The sequence below is a fragment of the Bombus huntii genome, chromosome 13 (assembly GCF_024542735.1).
Source record: "Bombus huntii isolate Logan2020A chromosome 13, iyBomHunt1.1, whole genome shotgun sequence".
In the NCBI taxonomy this organism is placed as follows: Eukaryota; Metazoa; Arthropoda; class Insecta; order Hymenoptera; family Apidae; genus Bombus; species Bombus huntii.
Window position 1 is genome coordinate 1,632,020 of NC_066250.1, and position 25,998 is coordinate 1,658,017.

The window sequence follows — 25,998 nt, forward strand, 5'->3', positions numbered from 1 at the left end:
GGACACCAACACCGGTGCACGTGCTCCCGTATCATCGACATACGTGACTCCATCGCTGCGGCCAAGGTATATATTCCCTTCGATATATAGGGTGGGGTAATAACCATTGCCACTTGAAATAACTCGCTCGAATGGCGTTCGAGGGACGAGCTGAATGATATTCGGCCCGCGGTGCTCGCTGATACCGATTTGCATGAATGGGAATTTTTTTCGCGTGATTTACGACGCGACAAAGTAATTGGCGATCGTTCGCGTGCAATGCTGCTCGAAGCTTTTATTATTTTCCGAGGATTTGTGGCAGTTACACGCTCGCGATAATCGTAGACGCGAACGTAGCTTTCGTTGAAACCGAGATCGAGCGAAGCTCTTGGAACTTGTTTAAATTATTTATTTCATTCGAAGGAGATTACACCGACACATAGAGCGTTTCGCCGTTTAGAATGAAGCATTTTGCTCGTCGTAAACCGAACAGGTAACCGAGTACATAATCTCTACAACGAATTAAACAACTCGAGAAGACAGGAAATAATTGGCAAAGAAAGCGAGAAAGAAGTACGCGATATCCGTCGATATGCGGAATATCGAATATCTTCAAACTTCCTTCGAAACGTCGTGCCAATTGCAAAAAGAACGAAACCAAAAACCCCGTTCGAAATGACACACCTCTAATAGCCCCTTGTCTTGTACCCGAAGACACCCTACGCAATCCGGTCCGCAGGGGCAATAATCTCGTACGACAACGACGGAGCGAGTTATATTGCAAGTGGCAGCGGCTATTTTCTCCTGCTACATACAAGTGTGCCAATATACTCGAAGATTTCTTGCCCCTTCCCCTCGTAGAGGTGGAAGATATACGCGCGTTTGGCAGAAGCGAATACACGAAGGGGGGTTCAGCTGTTACGAGGCATCGGGAGCATAAGTCTATACTTATGGGCTAGGTGGTAGATATGGAGCGGTCGATAATGATCCAATATACTGGTACATCCTCGCGAAGTAATTACAATGATGAGCGAACCGCTACCATCGGGCTGGCACTCGGCTCCTTCGGAGGCTAGGCGTTGGATCCGAGCACTCCTTCTCGTCCACCTCCTTTCCCCTCGCGGGTCTTCCTGTTTTTCTTGTTACTGCCCCTCGCTCTCCTTTCGCCTGTTCCACCACCACCGCCACCTCCTCCTCCGTCTCTTCCACTTTATCTTGTTTCGTTCGCCTCCGCACTCTTTCTCCTACCGAGCGGCGGCCTCTCCGGTGTTGCGCACCGCAACAAGAGCAAACATCCACCACGGGGTCGTCACGGGGCCACGGAGTCACGGTGGATGGATCCTCGGAGCTGTTTCTCGATCCCCCGGAATTATCACGGGGCCACCATGGGGGTTCAACCGGCCGGAAGTGCGTCATCAGCGGTGTACGTGCTCGCCGCTAACGATCCTCGCGCAGCCAGCGCTCCTTTGTTCTTATGGATTCCTACGGCGTGCCCTTTGTCATTCGCTTTCTGCTGCTTTAATTATCGTCAATGCGGACGATTGGGAGAATAGGAAGAACCAAGGTTCGATGGATGGTGGAGCGAGGCTCCGCCGTTGTAATTGATTCGCCACGAAGAAACATTCCAAGAAGTTTGCGATTGTTTTTGAATCGTTTTGGAAAAAGAGATCCGTTGCTATAGTTTTGGATTCTTAAGATGTTGCAGAAAGTAAGTCATCCTGCGGATTTTTATTAGGAGACGAGTTTAGAACAGCAGAGTTCTCGCGTGTGATTTCTATTTAGAGTAGAGGTCGTTCATCGCATCATCAATAAGAAAGCCACTCATCCACTGTCAATTACACGCTTCTTGCAACGATATTGCGTCGATCAACCTCGATCGTGGCAATTGTGTAAAGTCAAGCCTCGACTAACCTTGTCAAACACGCGCTTTCTCGTTCGAAGCTCGACCTCTAAAGTCAATTTTCTCAAAAAATTCCGTGTCAAATCGGAGGAAGCTATCCAGACCTCGGAACCCAAATATCAAGTCGCGTAGGTGGTCAGTCAGAGGAAAAAAATTCGCGGGATCCACGTCAGAAACTTGGAGCAAGACGATAGGAAGCGCGAAACGTTCGCTCTGGCGAAGGTTCATTCATCGATTTTTTGTCCCGAAGAACCTGCTGCGAGCTAGATCACTCCGCTCGCCAGGAGCTGAATAGAGGCGATGCGAAGTGTCTGATTAAGGTTACGTTTTTTCCCTCTCTCTCTCTCTCTCTCTCTCTCTCTGCCCTTCTCCCTCTTCCTTTTTCCTTTTATTTCTTTTCAGTTTCTTTTATCAGAGAGCGTCCAGCGGCCCGTCACGAGCCGACGACCTCGCCCTCTTCGCTTCCTTTCCGGTCGACTCGATTATGAGCGAATATGGCTATCAAAGTGAACAGCCTCGCCTCGCGTAGCATCGACATCCTGGGCTGGGCGCTATCTCGGGCGCATTCTTTTGCATAATCGATCGGTGATCGGATCGGTAGGCGGCTAGCAGCGCCGGCAATTATCTTCTTGTCGTGAGGTAGCGAAATTTCTTTCAGACCAGAGTCTCGCAGGAGGAAGATCGTTTCGACGTACAGCGACGATTCACGCGAATACGTTTAGCCGCGATCGAGATTGCTCCCGATGCTTCCAAGGGGATTTCAGTCTCGCTCGCACGATGAATAATCGAAGTTTGCGTAAGAAGCTTTTTGTCTAACGCGTGAAGCGCGAGTCGAATCTCATTTCTCGACAATATCGACGTTGGGTCGGTTCTCTTTCCATCGACGAATATATCTTCCCGTGCATAGCTTTCGCTTTCTCAGTCACGACGCGAGACCGATCGTTCTTTGTCAACCTCTGTGCCAATTAATTCTTGATCGACTATTTAATTGTTAGAGAAACGTTGGTCACAGATCGTGCAAACACTTTACAAACGTTGCAGTCGATGGTGTCGTTCTCAGAGTACGATAACGTAAGAAATCCATAAGGGTTGAAATTCCGCTGACGACAGCCAACAGGAGTCGATCTTCGTACGGTCGGTCGATGTAGCCATAAATACGACATCACGACAAAGTGACGGTTGCGACGCCACTGTGACCGTGCATCCTCGCGCAGAAGAGCACGCATAACGTAGAGATGCAACGCTCGAGAGCTCCGGATCGCCGAGGGCGCGCTTCTCTCCGCAAGAAGCGGAGGTGAAGGGGGCACGCCAGCGACCACGAAGAGGGGCCTGAAGAGAGCTAGGGGAAGAGGTCGACCGGGATAAACATCTGAGCCCCGCCCGGCACCCGAGGCGCAGCCTTTTGTTGCTCCTCTTCATCGTTTCTCTTCTCCTACTTCTTCCTACATCGTTGCTTCTTTCTTCTACCTCTTCTCCACTTCTGGTGGAACTTTCTGCCTCTGCTTCTTCTTCGTCGTCTTCCTCGTCTTCTTCTATGGTCGCGTCTTGTTGTTCTTCCTTCTCTTCCATCGTAACGCTGCCATTATCGATCACCGATGAGGCTTCGCCAGCGTGTCGATATGTAGCATTTCACACGTCCCGTGCATTTTATGGCGTTCCGCCTCTATCTGGTTTCCTTAATTGTATTTCGTTTCTAACGCTTGATTCGAGCTTGATTAACATTCCGTCTTGACTCGTCGAGAGTTGACCTTTGCCTGATGGGAGCTTGAGCGATCGTGAGAGATCTTTTCAGGGCATTATTCGATTCTCTTCTTTTTGCTCGCGTCGCTTCTTTGCAGCAGTTTAGCATTTCTCGGGATTTGATGGTTGCAGGTTTTAAACGACCAGAATCGAGGATATCCTGCGTAACTTTAATCACACGAATCGTGGTCTTGGGAGAAATTGACGTTGCGGAGGATCGTAATCGAATTTTCTATTAGCTGTAAGTCGGTTAAAATTTTCGCCTGAAATCCCTCAATGATTCAGGATATGTAACACGAATACACTTGGAATTTCTTTTATATTTTTGGGAAAAGCGAACGACAAGTGAACATCGAGTTTTCATCAGTGTCTATCTAAATTCCTAATATTCGTCAAGGTTTTTATAACGTTTAGGAATTTGTATTAACTGCTCAAGATTACCTATTGCTACATGTTGGATGGGGATCTTTAATAGCTTGTAACCACCCACTATGAAGAAAACGAAAACGTAACTTCCATTAAGCTAAAATTACACCCTCCGTTGAAAGCGAACGCCTCGATTAACCCGTTAGGGGCGAAGCAATCAAATAATCCGTAAAAGTTGCGTAATAGTAAAACGTTATTATGCTTCTGCAAAATTTGAGGTGTTCGGCGAGAGAAGAAAATTAGAAATCCGTTTCCATTGGTCCTCGTTTATCCTAAACTTCCTCCCAAACTTACCTGTCATTTCCTCCTCCTTTCTTTTCAACCTTCCAACTTTTATTTCTCCGTGGCGTCGACGTTCCCTCTTCTCGCTTCTCGAGTGTAGCAACCCTGATCGAATCGCTCCCCACTTAAAAGCGAAACTACACCATCTACCTGGAACATCTCGAAACGCCGAACAATTCATCCCGTCCGACTAAATTAGAAATCCATCAGAAAACGCTTTTCACCCGAGCAACCTTTCATCTTATTCAACGAAAGGAACGAGGCTAACGTTTATCGGCCTCGACCCGTAATTCCCCGTCCAGTCGATCGCCGCGGGATTCGGTCCGATAACGAGCCTTCCCGATTAAAGTTTATTGCCTGGCCGGTGTATCAGATAAGAGCTTCCGTGTTTCTTGTCCAGGGATGACGCGGGGTGAAAGGATCTCGCAAAGACTACGGTTTCTCGCGACCTAGACCTCGAAACAGAGGCCGTATTAACCCATTCGCGTATGCAGAACTACAGAGCCGAGCCTGAGCTTAGCGTAATCCGAAGCTATTGACACGCAATGCGTGTGCACATTCCACGGAATTGTCACGCGTCTGGCGCTTCGTCTCGTATCCGAAAAAAGAAATCGCTCGTCTACGTGGAATCCACGTAGCCCTGTGTAGCCTCGAGGAATTCGTTGATATCGCGCGTCTCGACGATTTAATTTTTTAATCGCGACGAACGCTTCGCCACACCTTCACTTGTAATCGCGGTATCGCACGGACAACAGGCAACATCGCGAGAGAATCTGGTGCGGAGCTACGACAAGGTGGCGAAGCGAAAACCCGATTTCACCCTTTTTTTGGCTCGTTTTTGACTCGCGTGTGCGCGTTGGTGGATCCTGGTTCGCTGGCGTATTGAATAGTTTACGGCTTCTAAATAAGCGGCCCTCCCGTTCCCAAACAATTTGCCCGCGCCACGGATCGCTCGTAAATAAAGATAATCTATTCTACCCGGAAGATAAAAATCGTTTCGCGGAGCAAGGTTGGGGCGAGACTTGAGACGAAGGAAGAGGAGGAGCGAGATGAAGAAGGACGAGATGGAAGGCTACAAGGGGAAAGAGGCGTCGTGTACACGAAGCGGGACGCTACGCGTTCGTTCCGCGGGTGAACGATCCTCCAGTTATTCATTTTTACGTCGTTCATTGGCCGGATTTTACGAGGCAAAAATGGTGAAATTGCACTTTGTGCGCCGTGCGTGCCCCGCTCCCTCTTTCACTCTGTGCGCTCTTTTCAGCCTTTCTTTCCCTTATTCTTACGCTCCGGAGAGCCGCGGTTGCGATGTCGAGGTAGCTGATGGGAAACCACCTCGGGATTCACCATTGCTACTCTTTCTTCCATGGATTCCTGCCTTTTGATCATCGTTTCGAGGCGTGATCCTACGATCTCGTGAATTTTAAATCCCACGTTACTATAGTAGCTGAAAAAACGCGAGTTTTAGAGGAAAGGAACGACGATTGTTAAACAAAACCCACGATGGACATTTATTTTTGTTGCTCTATTCCGTAGATACGAGTCTTTTTGAATATTTTCAAAATGCAAATTCGATAGAGGACATCTCGCTTCGTTCTATTCTTCTTACACACGATTACGAGACATTTCGACGTAACTCGCTTAATTACAGGGGATTTCCTTCGTCGTCCGGTTATTCGTCATTCTAGCACATCGTTCTGAGAGTCTTCAAGTTTCATCTCGCCACTGTCCAGCAGCAAAACGTCGCAATTACGTCGTCTCTGCGGACGCTACTCGATTTTACTCTGCTTAGCCAATTTACGACTGTTTCTAGTATTTTACTGCCTTGTATCCCGTCAACGATAGCGATCGTTGACTATTAAAACGCTGAAGAAACATCGATCGAGCGTCCCGTTTTTTTTTTTTTAGTGGTCCATGTCCATCGGATTCGAGGAATCACGCCACCCCCTTGTAATAACATTTGACATTCCAGGCGCCAGTTCCCTCAATTATTACTAGCTTCCAGCGATACGTCCGTACTTAACGTCCCGATGACGAATTTACGATGTTTTCTCCTTTACGCAAGCCTTCGTCTTACAATTTCACACGCCTGTCTCTTCGACCAAATTGTATTAAATTATAGGGGCGAGGAGAGCTGAATTAAACAGATTTATACTGTCGAGGAAAAATTTGAACGCACCAGGGTTTTTCAAGATCGAAGACGAGCAAACTGTAGCGTAAAACATCGAATCTGTTACTAGGTCGACTATTTTACAGTGAAACTTATATTATTAGACCATCATTGAGGTTCTTGGTGTTTCTCAAGCGAGTTTTTCTCAATTACGAAATGCTAGCGTATTCGTAACTTCTCTAATGAGTAGCTCGTTTTTTAGGAATTGCGCTAATTACAAATCTCCTGTGCTGCTAGTGCACATCGAATCTTCCATAGCGGCATCGAGAATGAAAAAGCTAAAGGATAAATAAAACGAACGATAGAGGGAAAATAAATTAAAGAGGAGTAAAAATAATACGAAAAGGTTGGACAAGAAAAAACAGAAAAGTACGTAAAGGCTGGAAGAAACAAACATGCTGTGTAAAATTCATTGGAACCGTTAACGTTTTCATTTGTTAGACATAAATCTTTCCGCTTCTAGGCGTGCAGCTATATAAATTAACTAGAGACACGTCGGATGTCACGTTGGAAACGCGATAAACGATTCGCTGTTAATTAAGGGTCCCTCGTTTATTGGCCAAAGCGTTAACAGGTTCGAGCGGGGAGAATAATAAATTAGTCGATGATCTTTTTCGTTCCCGAAGACGCCTTCCGTGAGTCCGGTGGCTTCCTCCCTTCTAAATTATTATCGCTCGTAAAGCGTCCATTTTATATAACCACGTTCGATCGATGACAACTAGCACGCAGTTGTTTGATATCCAAAGGAAAAATAATCACTCGATTCCAATTGGAAGCGTGAATAATCGTGGATAGTTGGAGTTTTCGTTATGTAATTGTCAGGTTTTAGGAGGTCGGAGATTAATTTGTTATCGACCAGGAGCCATTTTAACTACCGAATATAGGAATAGGAGATGTACAACGTGTTAGCTAATGAGGGATTTTATTTTTTGATAATTAAAGCCGAACGTATGGTTGCGTGCCTGTCGACAGGTTCAGTTCGTCGAAGATGAAAGATTCTTGCGTCTTGATCTATAGAGCAATGAAACAGCGTTTTAACGCTTCTCTTCTAGAAAGTCGGACGATCCGGATAAAATTTTTATTCCGCTTTTTGCATGAAAATTATGGCAATTTTTAACTGTACTGTACGATTCTTCGTATGATACAAATACGTTTGTCAGAGCTTAGATCAAGCGTTCTATTAAAACATCCGCTGAAACTTACCGGCACACGTTCAACCACAAGGACATTAATAAAACAGAAATAATTTGATCGAGCGCGTTGAATGACACGCGTGGGCCAGCATTTTCATCGTGGAAGAACACGATCCATGAAAACCCACACGCGAGCGTGGAACAAGTTTCCATGATTGCTTGATCCACGGTATCTTGCCTTGAAAACGTTGTTCTAACCGAATGTCGAGCTCGCGCGAGTACACGACTGATCGATTTCGATTACACGTCGATCGTTTTAACAGCACACGTCGGTCAATATAATTAACGAGTTGCTCGGACAAGAACGATTGCGTAAGCAGCGTGCAAGGAAAGCAAACACTTTTTTAGACGAAGCAACGTTGAGAAAGCCCGTGGATTAATTAGTTCTCAAATCACGTACCGATTTTTTTTTTTTTTTTTTTACTTATGGCTCGTTCGACCACGTTTCCTTGACCTTTCAAGTGCGCGTATATTCCTCTGACCTTTACCTCCGCTGATTCATCGGCATCTGTCGGCGTTACCTCGACAGTTATAATCGTGCGTGTTCGCGTTCGTCATTCCATTTATCGTCTCGCGATATAAATCGCCATGAACACGACTAAGTTTGGACTTTGAAAGGAGAGACAGCCGGGAATCGAGCTTCGAACGAGCGTCTGTGTTCGGATGGTGTTCCGGTTGCGACTGCTTCCGATTTTCTTTAGCGTTGGAAACGGTCAGTCACCGGAATGGCGAGGGTTCAACCGAATACGAATTTTTATTTTTCGATAGCGACAGAAAATTTTTTTACAAGCTTTCCCGGTAAAATAATGCAGCTCCTCATTTCCTGTATCGATGATCCGAGTCTTTGGAAACACGATTATTCGCCTGACGTGATTATCTTGCATCTGTATGCGACAGATACTTTTCATCGCGCTACTGATAAAGTCTTTCAGTGTCGGATTCTCGCTCGAGACGAAAGTGGCAACAGAATTATTATTATTAAGAAACTCTATATATACGTAGCTCCGCGAAACTTTATATCCTTCGATACTCAATTAATTATTTCCGTCTCGGCTCTCTATTTTCTACAATTGCCCGGCTAAGTGGAAGCTGAGGATCCCTCTGCGTTTAGTCCACGGATTAACGAGAATCGTTGTTTTTAAATTATTCGAAACGGCCACCGAAACGAGCGAATAATAAAACGGGCACGGCGTTTATGTTTTATACACGCGGCCGGGCATCGAACAAGGTATTTAATTAACTAAAATCCGCGAACATTATTCGACCCGATCCTCTTCCTGCGTGCTGAACGGCGAAGCAGAACATTCCTGTAAATTACATCGAAATTAGCCGTACGTTACTAAAGCAGCCTCGTTTCTCTCCCGGGTACAGGCAAAAAACTCGCGTGGTTCTGCGAGGTTTGGTTTAAAGGCCATGAAACTTTTTCACCGGAACTTTACGCGATCCTGAATGGAGAAACGCGAGGAGAGTACCTCTCCTCTTCTTCTTATTCTTCGGCTCTTCTCTACTCCCTTGGGATTTTTTTATACGTAATGAATTTTGTGACGTGCCCCATGCTCGTTCCTTCCACCGAGGGGACACTATTAAACCGGGTTGAAAGGATAAGCTCGAATGAAAAATGGAAGAGGTAAAACGCGTCCAGGACGAAGCTCGCTTCGATCAAAATGAGATTGTAATTAACGCGTTTATGCAATACGCCGTTGACTGGTTTCTAGTTAATAAAAGGCTGCGTCGCCGTTTTCCCCCCTCGGGCACAAAGTTCTCTTTTATCGTAATTAACGAAGCTGAAAAATCGGCGTTGTTTGAGGTTAAGTTTGATGACGCGGTTGGTATGCGATGGCGGGAAACGTAATTAATGAACGAAGCGTCGAGTGTCGAGTTTTAGTATGGAACGTGTTTATTAATTGGCTCGTTTATTGAGATTGTGTCAGATAATAAAGTGGCCGAGAAAATCGAGCGTTTTTGTCACCGGAAAGTGTTAAGTACCTCGGAGAAAATGTCTGCTTCCAGTTTTTGCTGGTCTTCTTCGCGTTACGGTTTTCGTGTTCGTTAGATTTTTATATTTATGCGCATCGAGTTACGTGGATGTGTTGCAGATTATTCACGGCTAGAACTGTTAATTATCGCATCTGTAGAATGCGCATCTGTATAAGCGTTACGAGAGAAAAAAAGGTAGAAAAGCATGTACCATTTTCTTCCATATAAATACGAATATTCTATGTCGTTTCCTGCGTTTATCTACTTTTTAGAAGAATTCAATTCTTACGTATATATAGAATAATGATCCAAGTTTTCACCGTTATCCGAGAATCAATGCCTGTTTCAAAATCCCGTAGACGGACTATCGACCTGAAAGTCAGTTGAAATCGAAATCTCTCGACGGTATCACGGGCGTTCGTGCAGCCTGGCTCGTTTGGTTCGTGGCTCATTAAGGCCGTGGTTCGTCGTGTGTTCTCCGCGTACATCATAATAAAAATTTCGTAAAGCAGCTGCCCGTTATCGTTTTTACGCCTCCGAGAGTGTAGACGCGAGTCCATTGGCCTTGCAGAGGCCAAGTTGTTACGCTCTTCCCCTTCCGGTTCTGTACTCTTTGGGCCAATGATTTCTTTCTCCTTCTCTGTTTTTCCTTTTATTTTAACGCGGGACGCTTTTAAGGCAAATTAAATACGGCGCAACAAATTACGCGGTGAGCCTGGCTCCTCGTAAATCAGGCGGCCAATAAAACGTCCTTCGAAACGGGCTGAAAAATTCGACCGAGCCATTCGATAGGGCGTCCCTCTTAACTTGGCCCGGAAGAGACGAGCGAACAGACGAGAACGAGAGAAGAGAAACTCGCGATGGGGATTCTCGTGGGACGTGAAGAAGGAAGAAGGGCAGCGGGAGGGGAGCAGGGTGTTTTTAGTACCGGCAGGACGTCTTAATTAAATCTTCGAAATCATCATCGGGTATCGTCGTCGTGGCCGTTGCCGAGGACCGCCTCGAGCTCTCTGTTTTGTCGACGAGCGTAAATTTCTTCGCTGAACGGGACCGTAAAGGTTTAAGCACGGTTCCTTGGTGTTGCATGGGCCTGGAGTCGGTGATACGAGGTATTGGTTTCACTTTGTTTCAGATTGGTCATTGGCAGACGCCAACGTTCATCCGATCCTTATCTGTTGAAACCTCGATTATCGAAACAGCGATTAATTGATGGATCGATGAATGAAAAATTTGGAAGTGTAGAGCAGTTCCCACGAAGGTAAATTGGGAAACAAGAACGAGATGTGAAATATCGATATGGTAAAATGCTATTCATTCTTCGGTAGCCAGTTGCAATCGACGTGGAACCACTTTGACTTTACCGTATCTATCGAGTAGAGAAACCACAAGAAACTCGAGTACCAACGTTGTCGAGGGTAAAGTCCGCTGACGCTTGAAAGCTACATCGCTGCAACGATATTATACGAAATGAAACACTATGGTTTCTGACGTTACTTGAAACAACTGCCGGTGAGCAACTCCGAGAGCTAGGTTTTCGAAGCAGCTTCGGTTTGTTTAGAAGCGAGACTCCATCCAGCGTGAATTATAGTGTTTCGGAACGCTGTAATCTTCGCCGGGAAATACGATGATTGGAGCCGAAAGCATGAATTAGGACTGATTCTTCCGGACAGAGAGTGGTCTTCCATGAAGGATCTTTGAGGAAAAGAGACGTTGTTAAGAGGTTCAGGTGCTGTTTCAATTTAGTTTTTTTTCCATGCAGCTAAAACGTACCGGCCTTAAATTTTTATCGATTCATCTACGCTGTAACGTTTGGGCTTAACTTTGCCGATTTCTTTCTTGAGCGTGAGCGAAGTTTCTGGAAAATTACAGCTAAAGTACTTAACAGTCACATCGTGGACTTGATGAAGAATATTCGTAGTTTCTTTTACGCCTCGAATTTTATATTATGTTATGTTAAGTTCCAATGCTAGTTTATTCCGAGCGATTCTTGCATAAAATACGTATTTTTTATCATTATCTCTCAAACGTTTTAAAACGTACGAGACTTGAGTTCGATTCACCTCAACGTACCCCGCACCATCCTCCACGCAACACCTCGATCAGAGCGTTCATAAACACCTTCCAGTGTCCGTTAGCTTCGACTTTATCGCGAAATTTACAACTTCCTGTTCATCAGCGATATCGCTTGTTTTGCACGAACCGCAACACGAGAGTAGGCCAATGGACATGAGAGTTGACACTACTCGTTACAGTGTCACCTCGATACTCTCGAACCTTAGCCAAGTACCACTCTGAGCAGCGACTCGAGAAAGAAAGAAGGAAAGAAAAGATGAAAAGAAGAGGATAGGGGAAAGAGGGAAATAAAAGAGACCCAGTTCGATCCACGGTGCCTGGAACGTACAAAAGGCAGCTCGTTATCAGCTGGTCCCATCTTATCAGGCTGAAGCAGCACGGCCGATAAATCATCCGAGTCCTTGGCGGGGCACCTTTAATTACCAGCCGTGCATCGGTGGAAAAAAATATGAAGACGTAATACGTTATCCGGCTGCCTCTCTTCGTGCCTACCGGTAGATAGGGAGGCTGGTCCAGTTGATGCCGAGAGGCGTTGCTCATAAATAATGAACACGTATTCATGAACGCCACTGGTTACTTCGGCCCCGATGATGAGCTATGGCTAGGCCGTGGCTTCCAGTCCCGCGAGACGACTTTAACGCGTCGATTTCGAGCCGATCGTCTTCCGTTTGCTTCACTCTGTTTCTCCGGATAGTCGTTCCTCCGGAATATATAGACCGGGCGCAGGTTGCTCGGGGCACGAGCAAAGATTTAACTGTGTGCTCGTTCGAAATCAGGTTCGAGGAACTGGTTAATGTTAGAATTGCCAAATCAGTTAAAATGACAGAGTCAGATTCGAGGTACTCGCAAGCATCAAAGAGCTGCAGCTGCCTTCGATAAAATTAACAGCGACTTTTATCGAAATGAAGGCAACGAGTGGTTACTCAAGCGTTTCCAGTTTTGTCGACTGTCGTAAATTTTCGATAGCCCGTGCGGCTATTCTAGTTGGAAGATGTTTTTATCGCGGACAAAAGAATACGCGAAATGTAATTTGTTCGGTTAAATCCATCTACTCTGCTCGCTAAAATAAGAGTATTCCACTGCTTGTTAGGAATGCCGATAATTTTAGCTTTAATCGGTGCTGCATAGCGAACTTTTGCTGCAGGTTATAATTAGCCAGGACAGTTGCAATTGGAAAAGAAGCAAGGACGAGACGAGCAAAAGTGTTACAAATGTTGTGTTTCTTGCTAAAGCTTTTAATAAAATGTGTTTTAATGGGTATCCCGTATAGGACTTTACAGCAAGCAACGAGCAGGTAGAAATATTTTAATCGAGATAAAATTGATGAATAAGAGATGATCTAGCATCTTGAAACAGGAGGAAGTACGAAGTACTTCTTTAACGTAAACTGGAAATTATTCAGAAAGGTAGTATTACTTGTCAACTTTCTTGACAGTTCTAATTTCCGTAAGAATTAAACCGACTTAACGAGTTGTTGCCCGACGAGGATATTTTAATCGAACGGAAAGAAGAGAAGAAAACCATTTAGAATTGCGCATAAACTTCTATGTTGGCAAATTTGTGTTAATTTTGTTTGCAGTCTGGCGTTAGACAGGCAACTTCGATGAAAGTTTGAGAGTTTTGATCAGATCGAAGGGAGAACGTTCACTGGAAAGGAGGGAAACATAGAAAGATGATTGTTCAGTCGCTCGGAGCGATGGAAAATGTGGTAAAACGCCGCTTTATCATAGATCAAATATTACTTAGAAAGTGCTGCGCTATTTCCGAAGCTTTCTACGGATTTTAAATCGAACTGGAAACCTTTGACCCAACATTTGCATTACTCAAACAGATACCGTGTGCGTTGCACGTCTAATCGTAAAGTCGACGCGTTTTCGAGATATCAAATCAAGATTTCATCGTTTGAACGACATATAGTAGCACGAATCGTTTCAAACTATTTGGGGAAGCAGAAAAATATGTTAAAAATATTTGCTCGAATCGCTCAAGTCACGAGATGTAACAACAGGCAATCTGCCAAAAGTTGGCTAATCATGCGCCAATCACACGTTCTTTAGAAACGCACCAAACAAACATTCTACAAAAAGAATCGCTGCACTCGTCTTGGTAGTACCAAGAAACCAGCAAGCAGCATCACGACGAGCGTAGTTAATCGCGTCTCGCGCTAGCCATCGGCTCGGAGAACGGCAGCGACTGGGCAGGGTTTCGATTGACGCTAATCTCTGGTATCGACGGTGCCGAGGCGATTACTACATCGTCGTGGGACGAAGGGATGGGTTCGACGGACCGTTTAATCGCGGCTGGAGCCGCGAAAGAGAAAATGGCCGAGGTGGTAATGGCTAGCTCCGGAAGCTGGCCGATCGGCTTCGGATAGGAAGGATCGACGAACTGGAAGGCGAACGACTCTCGTTGTCGTCGTCTTCGTCTTCGTCGTCGTCGTCGTCATCGTCTTCGTCGTCGTTGCCTCGAATAATCTCGAAGGGAACGGATATCTAAACGAGGACCTTGAAGCCAGCCCGCGGGCGATGCACGCGTACATATGTACGCTCTCCGGAGCGGACGTATGGAAGTCGAGTGGTTCGCCGAGTGATATATATCGACCGCGATATATCGCTCTCTCGATGCCACGACTCGATCTTCGGGCCATAGCGGTCGGAGGAACGGGGATAGAGAGAGAATAAGAGAGAGAGAGACGGCCGAGAGTAGCATGCACAGAGAGGAAGGCCTCCTCGCCACGCACTCGTTGCAAACAACACGCCACCACGCCCTCGTGAAACAATGTGATGGTTAACCTAACAAGCTCTCATCCGTGCTCTCGAGCGTGCTGAGCTACCCTACCGTGCTCTGCACGGTTGCAGCCTCGTTTCGTTCGCCGTTTGCACTGTCCGGTCGCCACGCAGAGAGACGCCTAGGGCAACACTTCCAGGACACCGGCGTATACTACCGATATTCCGCGGCGATAACGATGTCGCGACATACGCGAGTCAAGTCGTGGGATCGCGGGGTTATGGCCCTGTTAACCAGCCCCTGACGATCCTACGCGACTTTCCTTTCGTTAAGGTAGCCGTTCGATAGGTGCTTCGACTTTTTGTTACGTTCGTCGCAGGTTCGTTCGACTTCCTCTTTTCTCTTCCTAGGCAGATTGGTGGTTCGTTGATGGGATGCGTTATGGTCCGCGTGGAAGTGGAATAACGATGAAGCTGAATTGAGAATGCAGCTTAGGTCGAGTGGTACTCGTCGTTCAGGATATTTTTTTTTCTAACTAGAATGATTATAGTATATTAGCGGACGTTATGTTTTCGAGCGTTCTTCCTTGAATATGTGATCGAGACGATAATTTGTTTTTTTAACGCCAATCTAACTGACCCAAAGTACGTTAAAGGTTTCATCCGACGATTTCTCTCCGACGATCTATTAAATATAGATCTTGTCTACTTTCCGAACGATGAAATTAATCACTCGAACGGATGACAATTTCTAAAAACAGTTGAATAGTTGATCGTTGCGTTTGCGGGTACACGCGATTGTTCTGAAACCGCATCCATATCCGCTCGCGGCTGCAACAAGGCATTCTTGTCTCGTTTTATCGATATACTGTCCAGCTAGACGAAACGTAACTCCGTTCAGTTAGAGACGTAAAGAAAGACGTAGTTAGACAGCGTACGACGTTCCTCGACGACGAGTCAGGGGACAATCTGCCATCAGGTTGTAGCCGTGGATCGGTGGAAACGCCTGGAATTCAATACCCTTCTGTTCCTTCGGTGAATCCAAATATGGAACTCGCCAACGACCTTTGTAGGAAGCCATAGTCGGTACCGGAGACACGAAAGTACCGCGTGTGCCTTTTGTCCGAACACCGAGTCGAACCTAAATGAAGGAATCACTCTTTCTCTCTCTTTCTCTCTTTCGAAATGTCCTCCACATATTATTTTTTTTTTTTTTTAATACGTTTTCCTTATATTTTCTTGAATTTTATTTGCATTCTTTAAAATTCAAATTAAGTTTGCATTCTGCCGTACGTCGTACAAGTTGTATTAACAAGCTACGGAGTCCTGAATTTGCCAAGTGTTTGCGAATCTTTCACTCTTGCGATGGTATCCGGTAGCGGTAGCCTAAGTAGAATGTGAAATTCACGATCGGACTAATCGCTGCAGGACAAATCGTTCCGGTAGACTTTCTATCTTTTATGAGAGCGTTTTTGCGTTAATATGTAAGAAACTGCGACAGCGAACGATTATATAATACATTGTAAAACTAATTCAGTAGAATTTTCTCGATTCTTGCGGAATTCCCACGCGGAGATCCCGATCTCTTTACTGGCAGAGAATCTACGTTTAGTATCGAGATACGGTTTTAAAATAGTTGAAACAGCATCGAAGCAAAGCTACGCAATACCTCGCGAGATATTGTAATATTCACGATCTTCGATCTATTACAAAACCATCGTCGGAAACCTCGATGCAATCCGTTGGTTTCGAATCGTGCGACAGTAACCTAGAATGCGGCGTCATTTTTCTCTCCAAAGAAATTCGTTCGTCCCAGAGCAGACATAGTTCAACGAAATCGCGTTTCTTCTTCGCGTCCGATCGAAAAGAACCGAACGACGATGGTCGGTAGACGCGTCCGAAGGAACCATATCCACAAAGAAATCCCGAAGCGACAGGTTGCTCCGATCGGACGGTGCGCTCGGTTCTCGAGGTCCTGTTCGATTCCTACTCCTTCTCGTCGGCCGCGGCGGTCGCGTATCCTACCAAGCACGGCCGCCACCACCGTGGATTCAGTCGAGTACCACCACCACTGCCACCTTTTGTCCACCACCACTTGGTTCGGCTACCACCTCCTTGTTCGCAGGCAGCGCGGGGCACCTCGCCATGTGACTGATTCCCCTTCTCCGCAGGTTGACGAGCGGTGGGCCTGCCTACCTGCCGCCCGTTGCCCCGCTCCCATTACGACGCGGACTCTCGCGGCAGGTGCACCAACCTAAGTGCCACTCCGCTTACCTGTGTGTCGTGCCTACCAAGCCAGCGTGTCCGGTGGTCAGGTTCTTCCCTCTCTCTTTCTTTCTCTCTCTCTTTCTTTTTCTCTCTTCTTTTTACCTCTTCTCTTTTCTTTATATATTCCTTCACCCTTTCTCTCCCGCCGCGTGTGTCTCCTCTTCTCACCCCCTACCAAGCTTCGTCCTTCTCCCGCTGTCTCCGTCTGTCCCCTTCGACGTCGCCTCACGCAGCAGTGCGGTGTTGTAGTGTCGTGTCATCCTGCGCTACGTCAACGATCCTCCCGAACGTGTGGAGGCAACGATCGATCGATCGCGTATCCTCTCTCTGACTGTCCGTCGCTACCGGGTCGTCGCCGTCGTCGTAAAGGTGACGCGTCCTCCGACAAAGTCTCTTAGGGACGCGAAGCTTCTAAAACGTTTGTGAGAGAGAGAGAGAGAGAGTGTGTGTGTATGTGGGAGAGAGAGAAAGACACTGTCTAACGTCCTTGGCTCGTCGGATGTTCGTACGAGAAGATTTGCAATATAGAGGACAGAGAGGAAGGAGGAGACACGATTCGGTTCTAGCCGAGGTCCGCGGTCGTGTGTAAACAATCGTGGAAACTGGAAACTCGAAGGCACTCGGGGAAGCGGCGAGGAGCGTTCGAGAGGTGTTCGCCACGCGACAGTAGACCAGTACGAGACCGCGTCAGTCGAGGGTCGGACGACGATCGTCGACGATCGCCGACGCGGAGGATCGCCGGAGTTTTGCGCGAGTGTCGATACAGTGTTCCGAGAGGATCGGTGAACGACGAGCCTCTCGTTTAAACAAGGAGGAAGACGAGACTAACCCTCCACTCGTGTGACTGTGTGCCGAGTAAGAGGAAGGAGGGGACAGTGAAGGTGTCAAACGTCCGCGACTCCTCATTGACATTTCCGTGACATTTAGTGCGCGACCGCGCGGCAGACGCGACGATTCGAGGCGACGCGACGCGACGCGACGGTGTTTTTCGTGTAACACGCGTGCAACATCGTTATGCCGTGCTGTTCCTCTGCTCTTACGAACACGACCACCGTCCTCTGGTAGCAAGGCCAGAGCGAAACCACGTCGCGCCGATGACGGATCGTCGTTCGTGCTTTATCGTCGCAAATTTCTTATCTACGCTTAACTGTTTAATGAAATTGATCGTTGGACGTGCAGTCGTTCGATAAAGGCAGGCTCGACGATCTTTCGCGTTCGTTGGCGACCCGTGCACAACCAAGTGATCGTTTCGGTGCCGGAGGCATGATCCTTGTCGGACTTGTGCGTTTGCGCGTGCTGCAGATTTGACGTTCAACAGGTGGTTTGGGTATCGCCAACGTGCACGAGCTGGAAACGTTGAGAGCTTGACGAACTCGAGCTAACTCGCGCGTAGGCTGATCGGGGCGATTGAGTCTCGTTGAACGGAAAAGGGGGTTGATCGTTGATTGCAAGGGAAGCTGTTCGTGTCGGAAATCAAACTGGACATACTCACCGCTACGTCGGGGCGTACGGAGTGGAGATGTCCGCGGGTCGCTGAGAGAATGAGGGAGCTGGACACCGAGAGCCCTGTTGTCTGGCCGGCCTGGTGTTACACTGGTGAGTCGATTCGTTTCGTACATTTTCTTTCATAGAGTGTCGAATCGTTAGGTCGTTGGCGAATAGATAGTTCCGCAACGAAACAGCCGGCAGACACAGGTTTGGTCCGTTAAAATTAAGGAGAGCGCAATATTTAACACAGAGCGACGTGATATTTATTATATTTTAGGTCTTTCTTGTAGAAACAGAGCTACTTGAAAAGAAAAATCGCGACCCTTCCATATATTTTTGACGTGGATTGTTTCCTTAAAGTCGTTCGACGAAACGAGAATCATCTCTTGAGAGACGCGTAATCCTATTGTAATGTTCTATCGTAGGAACAGTTGAGACAGGGAAAAAGTTATCGTATTAGTTTCGAGTTACTTAAATCTTTCGTTAGTGCGGAATTTTTTGCGTTATTTCCAGTTTCAGTGACACCATTTGTCGAGCAAATAAGCTATTAGCATCTTCATCAATTTCAGGTAGTATAACGAACCGAAGTTCAACGTTGATTCGCATTTTTATTCGTCCAATCGTCTATTTTTTGAGAAATGTATGGCATTCGTGGAGAAAAAGTTGAATACTATATTTAGTAATTAATTTCGTGGAATCTATTTCTCGAATATCGTAGATCTTTTTTTTTTTATCTGTAGCAAGGCTCGATGGATTGAAAGATATTTTGTAAACATACAGTTTTTCGAAGCGCCTCGCGTCCAAAATATTTATCCTGCGGTAGTCGGACTTACATACCGTTGCCATTCATCGTCCAGGTTTCATTGAGAACAATGCTTTCCATTGATTACAATAATTGTACCCCGGCACGGATAGTACGACGTTGGCATAGGTCGTAAGTTATATGTCGCTATTCACACTTTTCTGAGTGAAAATTGCAATATTCATCGTTGCATCTCTTGTATTTCATTGGTAAGAGAAATTAATATATCATTTTTACACGATAAATAACAATACGTGCGCGATTGTCTAGATTTTCGTAAGTGTGACAACTATAATAAGGAAAAACTTTTTCAAGTTTCTTTCTGAACTTGTCGTTAAGCTTATACCAAGTACATAAGAATATTCAGATTTCTGTGAAAGTAAAGGTACAAATACTATATCTATACTCGGACGAAATAGGCATTTGCTGACATTTTATTACATTTGAATCTTCGTAAAAGAGATCATTTTATTAAAATTAATAGCCGTAAGCGCGTAATTCTGTGGACATTCGTAAGTATCACAATGATAGAGAGAATGACGAAGTATCGTTTCGAGGTCGGCAATCGTTTCCTCATGGTCGACGCTGCCTGCTCTAATCAGTCATACGTGTTGATAGGGAACAAAATTCTATCGAGTTCTTTATAACAGGATGCCATTCGCGGTGACGGCTTGCGCCAAGTTGTGAAACACATGTGCGTTTAAAGTAGGCGTTACTCTTCGTTATTGGAATTCGTACTCGATATTCTATCGACTGACGTACACGGGAAACAAACACGATCATCGATAAGGAATCTCGAATTACATTTTAAGATCACTTGGACTTGCGTAATAAAACGATAGCATCGTTCGATGATTATTTATAATTGCTGTGCAAAATGATTCGTCGATAGGCTGATCGAAAATTCGATTCGTCTTTACTTTGATTATAATTCATATTTTTCAAAATACACTTCGAATTTTGTAGGTTTTGTTTGAAATAATATTTATCAGAATGTATCACGTACGATATTCTTGTAAAGCTCGACTTAACTTCGTTAAAAATACATTTGGCGTTGCAACAACTACTTTATCGCTAAACTTCGATGAAAAACAATTATATTCTTTGCTTCGAATTTTTATAATAACGTATAGATCTCATCCTTGGTATCTATCCTCTTCGTTATTTCTTAATTCGAATGTTTCATTCACAACAGCAACCAGTTTATTACCAAACTCGAGGAAAAGGGACTGCACCATACTGCCTGGAATTCCACGAAAATTCTTCCTCTAAAAACCTTTCGATATTTCTCGACTTCCTCAAACAAAACACGTAATTCTTCTCGAACCCATTACCTCTTCCTGAACAGACGTTTTATCTTTCCCTATCACTGGTTCGAACGTGGATGCGTTGAACGTTATTTTCGGTGCCCTTACGCCATAAAATGGATCCAACAGCATCTTAAAAGGATGTCTCGGTAGAGTGAAAAAGAGAGGAGAGACAGAGAGAGAGAGAGAGAAAGAGTGAGAAGGAGGGAAAGAAGATAGAGAGTCGGGGGAACTAATGTCGAAGTGTGTAATTACGGTTCTCGATCTTGACAATTAGGAGCCGGTGGAAGCTGTCGGTAGCGAATAGGCTGCCACTTAGCTGCCGAAATTCCCAACAGCCTTATCTTGGCGAATCGGGCTCGGTTTATTCGTCGGGCTCTTCTAATTAAGAGGGGCTCCGCTGATTTTTTCTTTCCTACTCCGGCGAAATTGCTCTCCGAACAACTATTCGCAGACAGTTCGACGGCTTCTGTCGCGAAATTGCTTCATCGTTTTTTGCAGCTTTCGTTTGGTTGACAGTGGCGCTTTGTTTCTATAGTTGCATCCTGTTCTTTTTCTTCGCTTCGTATCGTTTCGTTTCACTTAAATTGTCGTGTTAATGTTTTATCGAAGGATCGATCAGGAAAATAGTACGTTTGAAAGTTGGGAAATTAAAAAATGATTGTTTCGTACGGTAAAACCTTGAAATCTGATAATTGCTTACTTATCAATAATTTCGGAAAAGAAAAACGATCAAGAATACAGAGACGTTCTACTTACACTAAATGATGTAGAATTATAATGATCATACGTAGAGGAATGGCTTGGAATAACGTAGGATGATAGAGAATTCTATGTGGATTTCAATCTACGGACTTTCCAAAATGAAGAAAACATAGCTTAAAAGATACTTAAATCATCTTCGAAAATAATGATCTATTCACCGGGCAACTTCACCACTCGACTCGTGAAAGTTTTGACATTAATTTTCATCGGAGTGGATCTTCCCAAGTTAAACACATTTATTCTCGTTCTACACCACTCGCGGAGAAGATCCAATTCATCAGGGATGAAAAAATGACTGACGGCACGGACCAACTGCTGACGTATCGAAGATGATGATGGAACGTTTTGTCATTTGCATGTGTCCCACGTGTCGTCAGTCCCGTTTGCCACAGAATGCGTTACAATGGCGACAGCAATCAGCGGCTTTTTCACGGGACATATATTATCTTTCGACCAGTTGATGCGTCTTCGTTAACTCGTGCCCAATGCAACTCGTGATTTGGCGACAGCTACGATCTCGCGGAACGAATTCGTCGCGATATAACGGCGAAGTAATGGCGAACGGAGCGTTCTCCAGACGAGTCAGCCGACTCTTTCACGCGGCCACTAATGAGATTAATGTTCGTACTTGTAGTGACTCGATGTAAACCGTGCACACCGGATTTCCCTCTGAGGTAATACGCGCAACATCTCCAGAACATTGTATTTATTTAATTATTTATTCGAAGAATAAAAAGATTGATAAATAGGGTCCGGGAGAAATACCGGGTCCGGTCAAACCCCTTGTACGTGCTATTCTGTCGGACCAAGTACAAAAAGGGGAGGAAATTTCTTTCGATTCAAAATTTACGAAATTTTCTATTTTTCGCGCTCGGAACTTCGTATAACTTTTGAAACATACTCCAAAAGTATCGAATCAGAATTCGATGGTGGTACTACATTTTTCTCAGAAAAAATTGACACACCTTAACAAAATTATTTTATAATACTTTAACCTTGTAAATCGTTCTCTGTCTTACCGGTGAATTTGATTCGCTAGTTTGTATATTTTTTATGATTATATATTTGTTTTTCAAGTAGCGAAGCTCAAAGTGTTTCAATCTGTGACAACGTGCAGGATCGTGCGTCTCGTCGAGCTCAAAACGTTGAAACAGTCGTATCGAAGGAACGATTTTCGAGTTATCGGAACAAGTGCGATCTCCAGTGGTTCATGAATCACTTATTATCATACGACGATGATCGCGCTGTCAAATTTCCAGCGTACGTTTCCATCGAACGAACGTTCGACGGATCGTCGAATTTTGCAACCGCTTGACCTCGCCGATTTTAATGATCGACGTTCGCTCGCCGCGTCGCAGATAATCGCCAGTAGATGAAAATACGAGTCGTACATTGTTATCGTGGTTATGTAAAAAGCAATCCCGAGGCATTCGAGTGGGAAGATTTGAGTTACGATCGGAAGGCAGTGTAACGCGGTAATTTTTCTTCCCCCGTGTTTTAAGCTTTTTTTCTAACTACCTTTTGCGGCTTATTGCGGCGACTGTGGTCACCTTCTTCGGCTATGGCAATCGAATTTAATAATGTAATCGTCATCGATTGAGAAGATTTTCTTGATAAAGCGATTTCTAAGGCACGACTTTCTACAAGCTTTGATTTCTTCTGTTGAGATACCGAAGAAGACGTTCTAGAGACGAGAGGCCTGTAGCTATAGATTAATGCTACTTATTGTAATAAGTATTACGAGATACTCTCGCTACTTGAATCCTCGAGGGAAGCATCTTCTTAGCTATCGAAAGCACCATGTAGGGTCTTGAAGCTTCGAACCGAGGTCCAAGTACTTAAACGTTCATCCTCGACCTTTCTCTTTCCTCGGATAACACGCTGGTCGTCTGGCAATTCCCTTGTCTCGTAAGATTCGCCATCAGCCATGTTAAATATTGGCTGTCGCTCAAAATACAAACGCGACTGCTCGCTGCATCGCTGACCACTAGCCTCGTTGACGGCCGTCGCCGATTGACATGTTTATGGGCCACAAAGCATCTGCATCGCACATCCTTGCCCTCGTGAATGAAGCGCCATGTACATTCGTTTCGTTTTCATTGTTTCTGACTGACAATGAGTTACACGCGGCACCGCCCACGTGTTGCGTCGTTGTAATGTGTCGTAGTTTCGAACAGAATAGTTTCTCTAGGTTAAAGTAACTCGATGTTAGTGACGTGATTAAAATAACAAGGATGAAGTTCCTTTGAAAAGGAAGAAGTAATTTGGTATTCAGCCTGGAGATGGAAGATCAGCGAAGAAAGACTAATGAAGTTGATTAACATACTGTAATTAGCAGAAAAATAATCTTTCTCTCCGTTGAATCATACTCGAAGTAGAAGGAGATGAAGAATAATTTGGGAAAGGCGTTTGTCAAAAATTCGTTTCTTCGTTTTTCTGAATTTTCCAACCAAGAGACTCTTAACCACGATCTTTTGTACATTATCCTTGTCTTATATAATGAAATCAAGAAACACTCTCTTAAGTAACACGGGATAGATCAAGGTCGATGTTTTTAACATCAAGAAGAAGATATTATTCAAGATGTAGATACTGCCGTTTTTACGACATTTCCACTTCCTTCTACCGATGACGTCCATCGTCGTGTTTATTAATTTATACAAATTCAGATTCAAATGTATCTTTAACAGTAAAAATACGCGTATCCTGAATAATCACAAAAAAGCTCTTCCCCTTTTAACTTCTCGATCAAAGATCCTCGTACGATATCTGTTTGTTTGTCCAACGAATCGAAGAAAGAAAAATTCTCTTCGACAACATCGAAACGCGAGCTTTCACCAGCGACTATAAAAACAATTTTCAATAAAAAAAATAAAAAAAGAAAGAAAAAGCAAGTTACTCAAGCCGTAAGATATGAGTCTCCTTCCTTGCCATTTTCATTTCTTCCTTTTCTAGCAAAAACCGTTCCAACCACTATCTCCGTAGGAAATCTGCAACGAGTTGCATAACCAAACGAAGGAAAATCTCTTCCTAGCGCGGCAACGCATCCGTCTAAGCCGCGCGCTTGGTTGAACGCGAAGAAAAACGAGACCCCTTCGGTTTGAGAGTTAAGTTTCCAAACTAGCCACCAGCGTGTCGAGCGGCGAGACAAGTTTTCTCGTCGCTTCGACAAGAGAGGAGGAACTCGTTGAATGGATGGAGCGTGCGGTCGCGGAATCGTTTCGCTTCCATTGTGGCTGGCTGGCGCGCAGCCGGACAAACCCGAGTTCCTAGCGCAGAACGATCGCCCACGTATCGCCGTCACCTTGTCATGTTTAATTTGTCCGCGATCCGACAACCAGCCGACGTATGATTCGATAGTTTGTCGCGGAGCACGCGATCGTCGGTTACGATAAACGTCAACATCGACCGCGATTTTCTGCGGTCAGAGGGCCCCTGGCCTGGAGAATCGGTTTCGTTCCTCGAACTGCAGCGCGTTACGAGGAATTTCCGCGTTAGAAGCGATGAAATCTGAGATTTTCCAAGCATCGAAGATGATGTGTTTTTTTTTACGAGCAAGGCGCGCAGTTTTATGCTTTAGCTTGACAGAGATTTTTCTTTGCAATTTGACGTCTTACCGATCACCGACCTATCGATTACATATTGATGCAACGCACAGTGTATTTCTGCTTTCTTCTTCTTTCTATCGGAGAATCACTGTCATCGCTATCTCGGAACCCGAAGTTTCTTCCGATCATTTCGAGGACGGTTAAAAATTTGTCCAAAGCTCACAACCGATCCGCCGTGTCTTTAACATTCATCGTCAAAATTTCTCCGAATACGCGTTACTTTCTTCTGCGTCCTGTGTCTTCGATCTTCTTCGCTTCTTTTCGCCTACTAAAAGCGACACGGTAATGATCGACGCGCGAGTCGATGACTGTCGATCAAACGAGAAGCTGCTTCGGTATCGGCGTAATGGAGCGGAGAGCTGGATCCGCCGAAGGGACAAACTAGAAGGGAAAAGAGAAAGAGGAGAGGGAAGAGAGAGCGGAGGGCCCATGGTATTACGCGGTTTGGGCTTCGTGGAAAGGGAGACCCTTCGTGTTCGCAGCCGCGAAATAACGTTGGTGGTTTGTGGTTTTTCATACGTGCAAGAAGTCACAATGGTGAACGAGTGATCCCTGTACGTGGCGAGCCAAAAGCCTTCTCTCTGGGCGTAGAGGAAGAAAAAATAAAAAGAGAAGAAAGAAAAAAAACGAGAAACAAGAAGAAGTGGCTTTTGTTCCCACCTCGAGCGAGCTCTTGGCGTTGTCCGCCACTTTTTCTCGTTTCCTCTGTCTCGCTTCCTCATCTTCTGCCCATAGCTTTCGTTTCCTTTCGACCGTCATCTGACCGGCGCGATGTTTCCTTCTCTCTGCTTTCTCGCGGTTGCAGCACGCTTTGTCTCCGAGAAAACGTGATTAGGAATGTTCGCGGAGCAATCTCGAGGCGGCTCCCGTGCTTCCGTCGTGATGGCGCGCCTATTAGTTTCTCGAACAGCGGGAGACGGGCTTTAACGAACATAGCCCCCGTTTTCTCTAGGCCTCCTCCTTTTACCGTTCGCCTTAAATCGCTCGAGGATCGAGCGTTTCCTGCTTCTGTGGAACAGGTGTTCCGATTTTAACGCGCCTCCATGGAAGCCGGTAGATTCTATTCGTCAGAGATTTCGCTTTGCGGCTTCGACTCGCCTTTTCATGGAAACACGATGCACGTGCTTTTGAAATTTATTATTTAGTATATTCGTACTCTATAACGTTGAAACTCTGCTATATTCGTTCCCGCGTATCACCCACATATCGTCCGTGTATTATCCAGAATCTTGAAATATCCGCGTTATCACCGAGTTTCTGCGATCTTCCTGGAACGTCAGAAGACCCGAGTGTCGCC

At 45.3% G+C, this 25,998-nt stretch overlaps 1 protein-coding gene across 3 annotated transcripts in view; it reads left to right on the plus strand.

Annotated features, from left to right (window-relative positions):
- Positions 1–25,998, plus strand: part of LOC126872429 (uncharacterized) — a 186,423-nt gene that overhangs the window by 16,472 nt on the left and 143,953 nt on the right. The window contains exon 1 of one of the 3 annotated variants that reach the window (XM_050632379.1): positions 16,635–18,327. The exons of the other annotated variants lie outside the window; for them this stretch is intronic. Coding sequence (XP_050488336.1) covers positions 18,273–18,327 — 55 coding nt within the window. The 5' untranslated portion in view covers positions 16,635–18,272. Of the gene's footprint in view, positions 1–16,634; positions 18,328–25,998 lie in introns of those variants that run through there. 3 annotated transcript variants of the gene reach the window in all.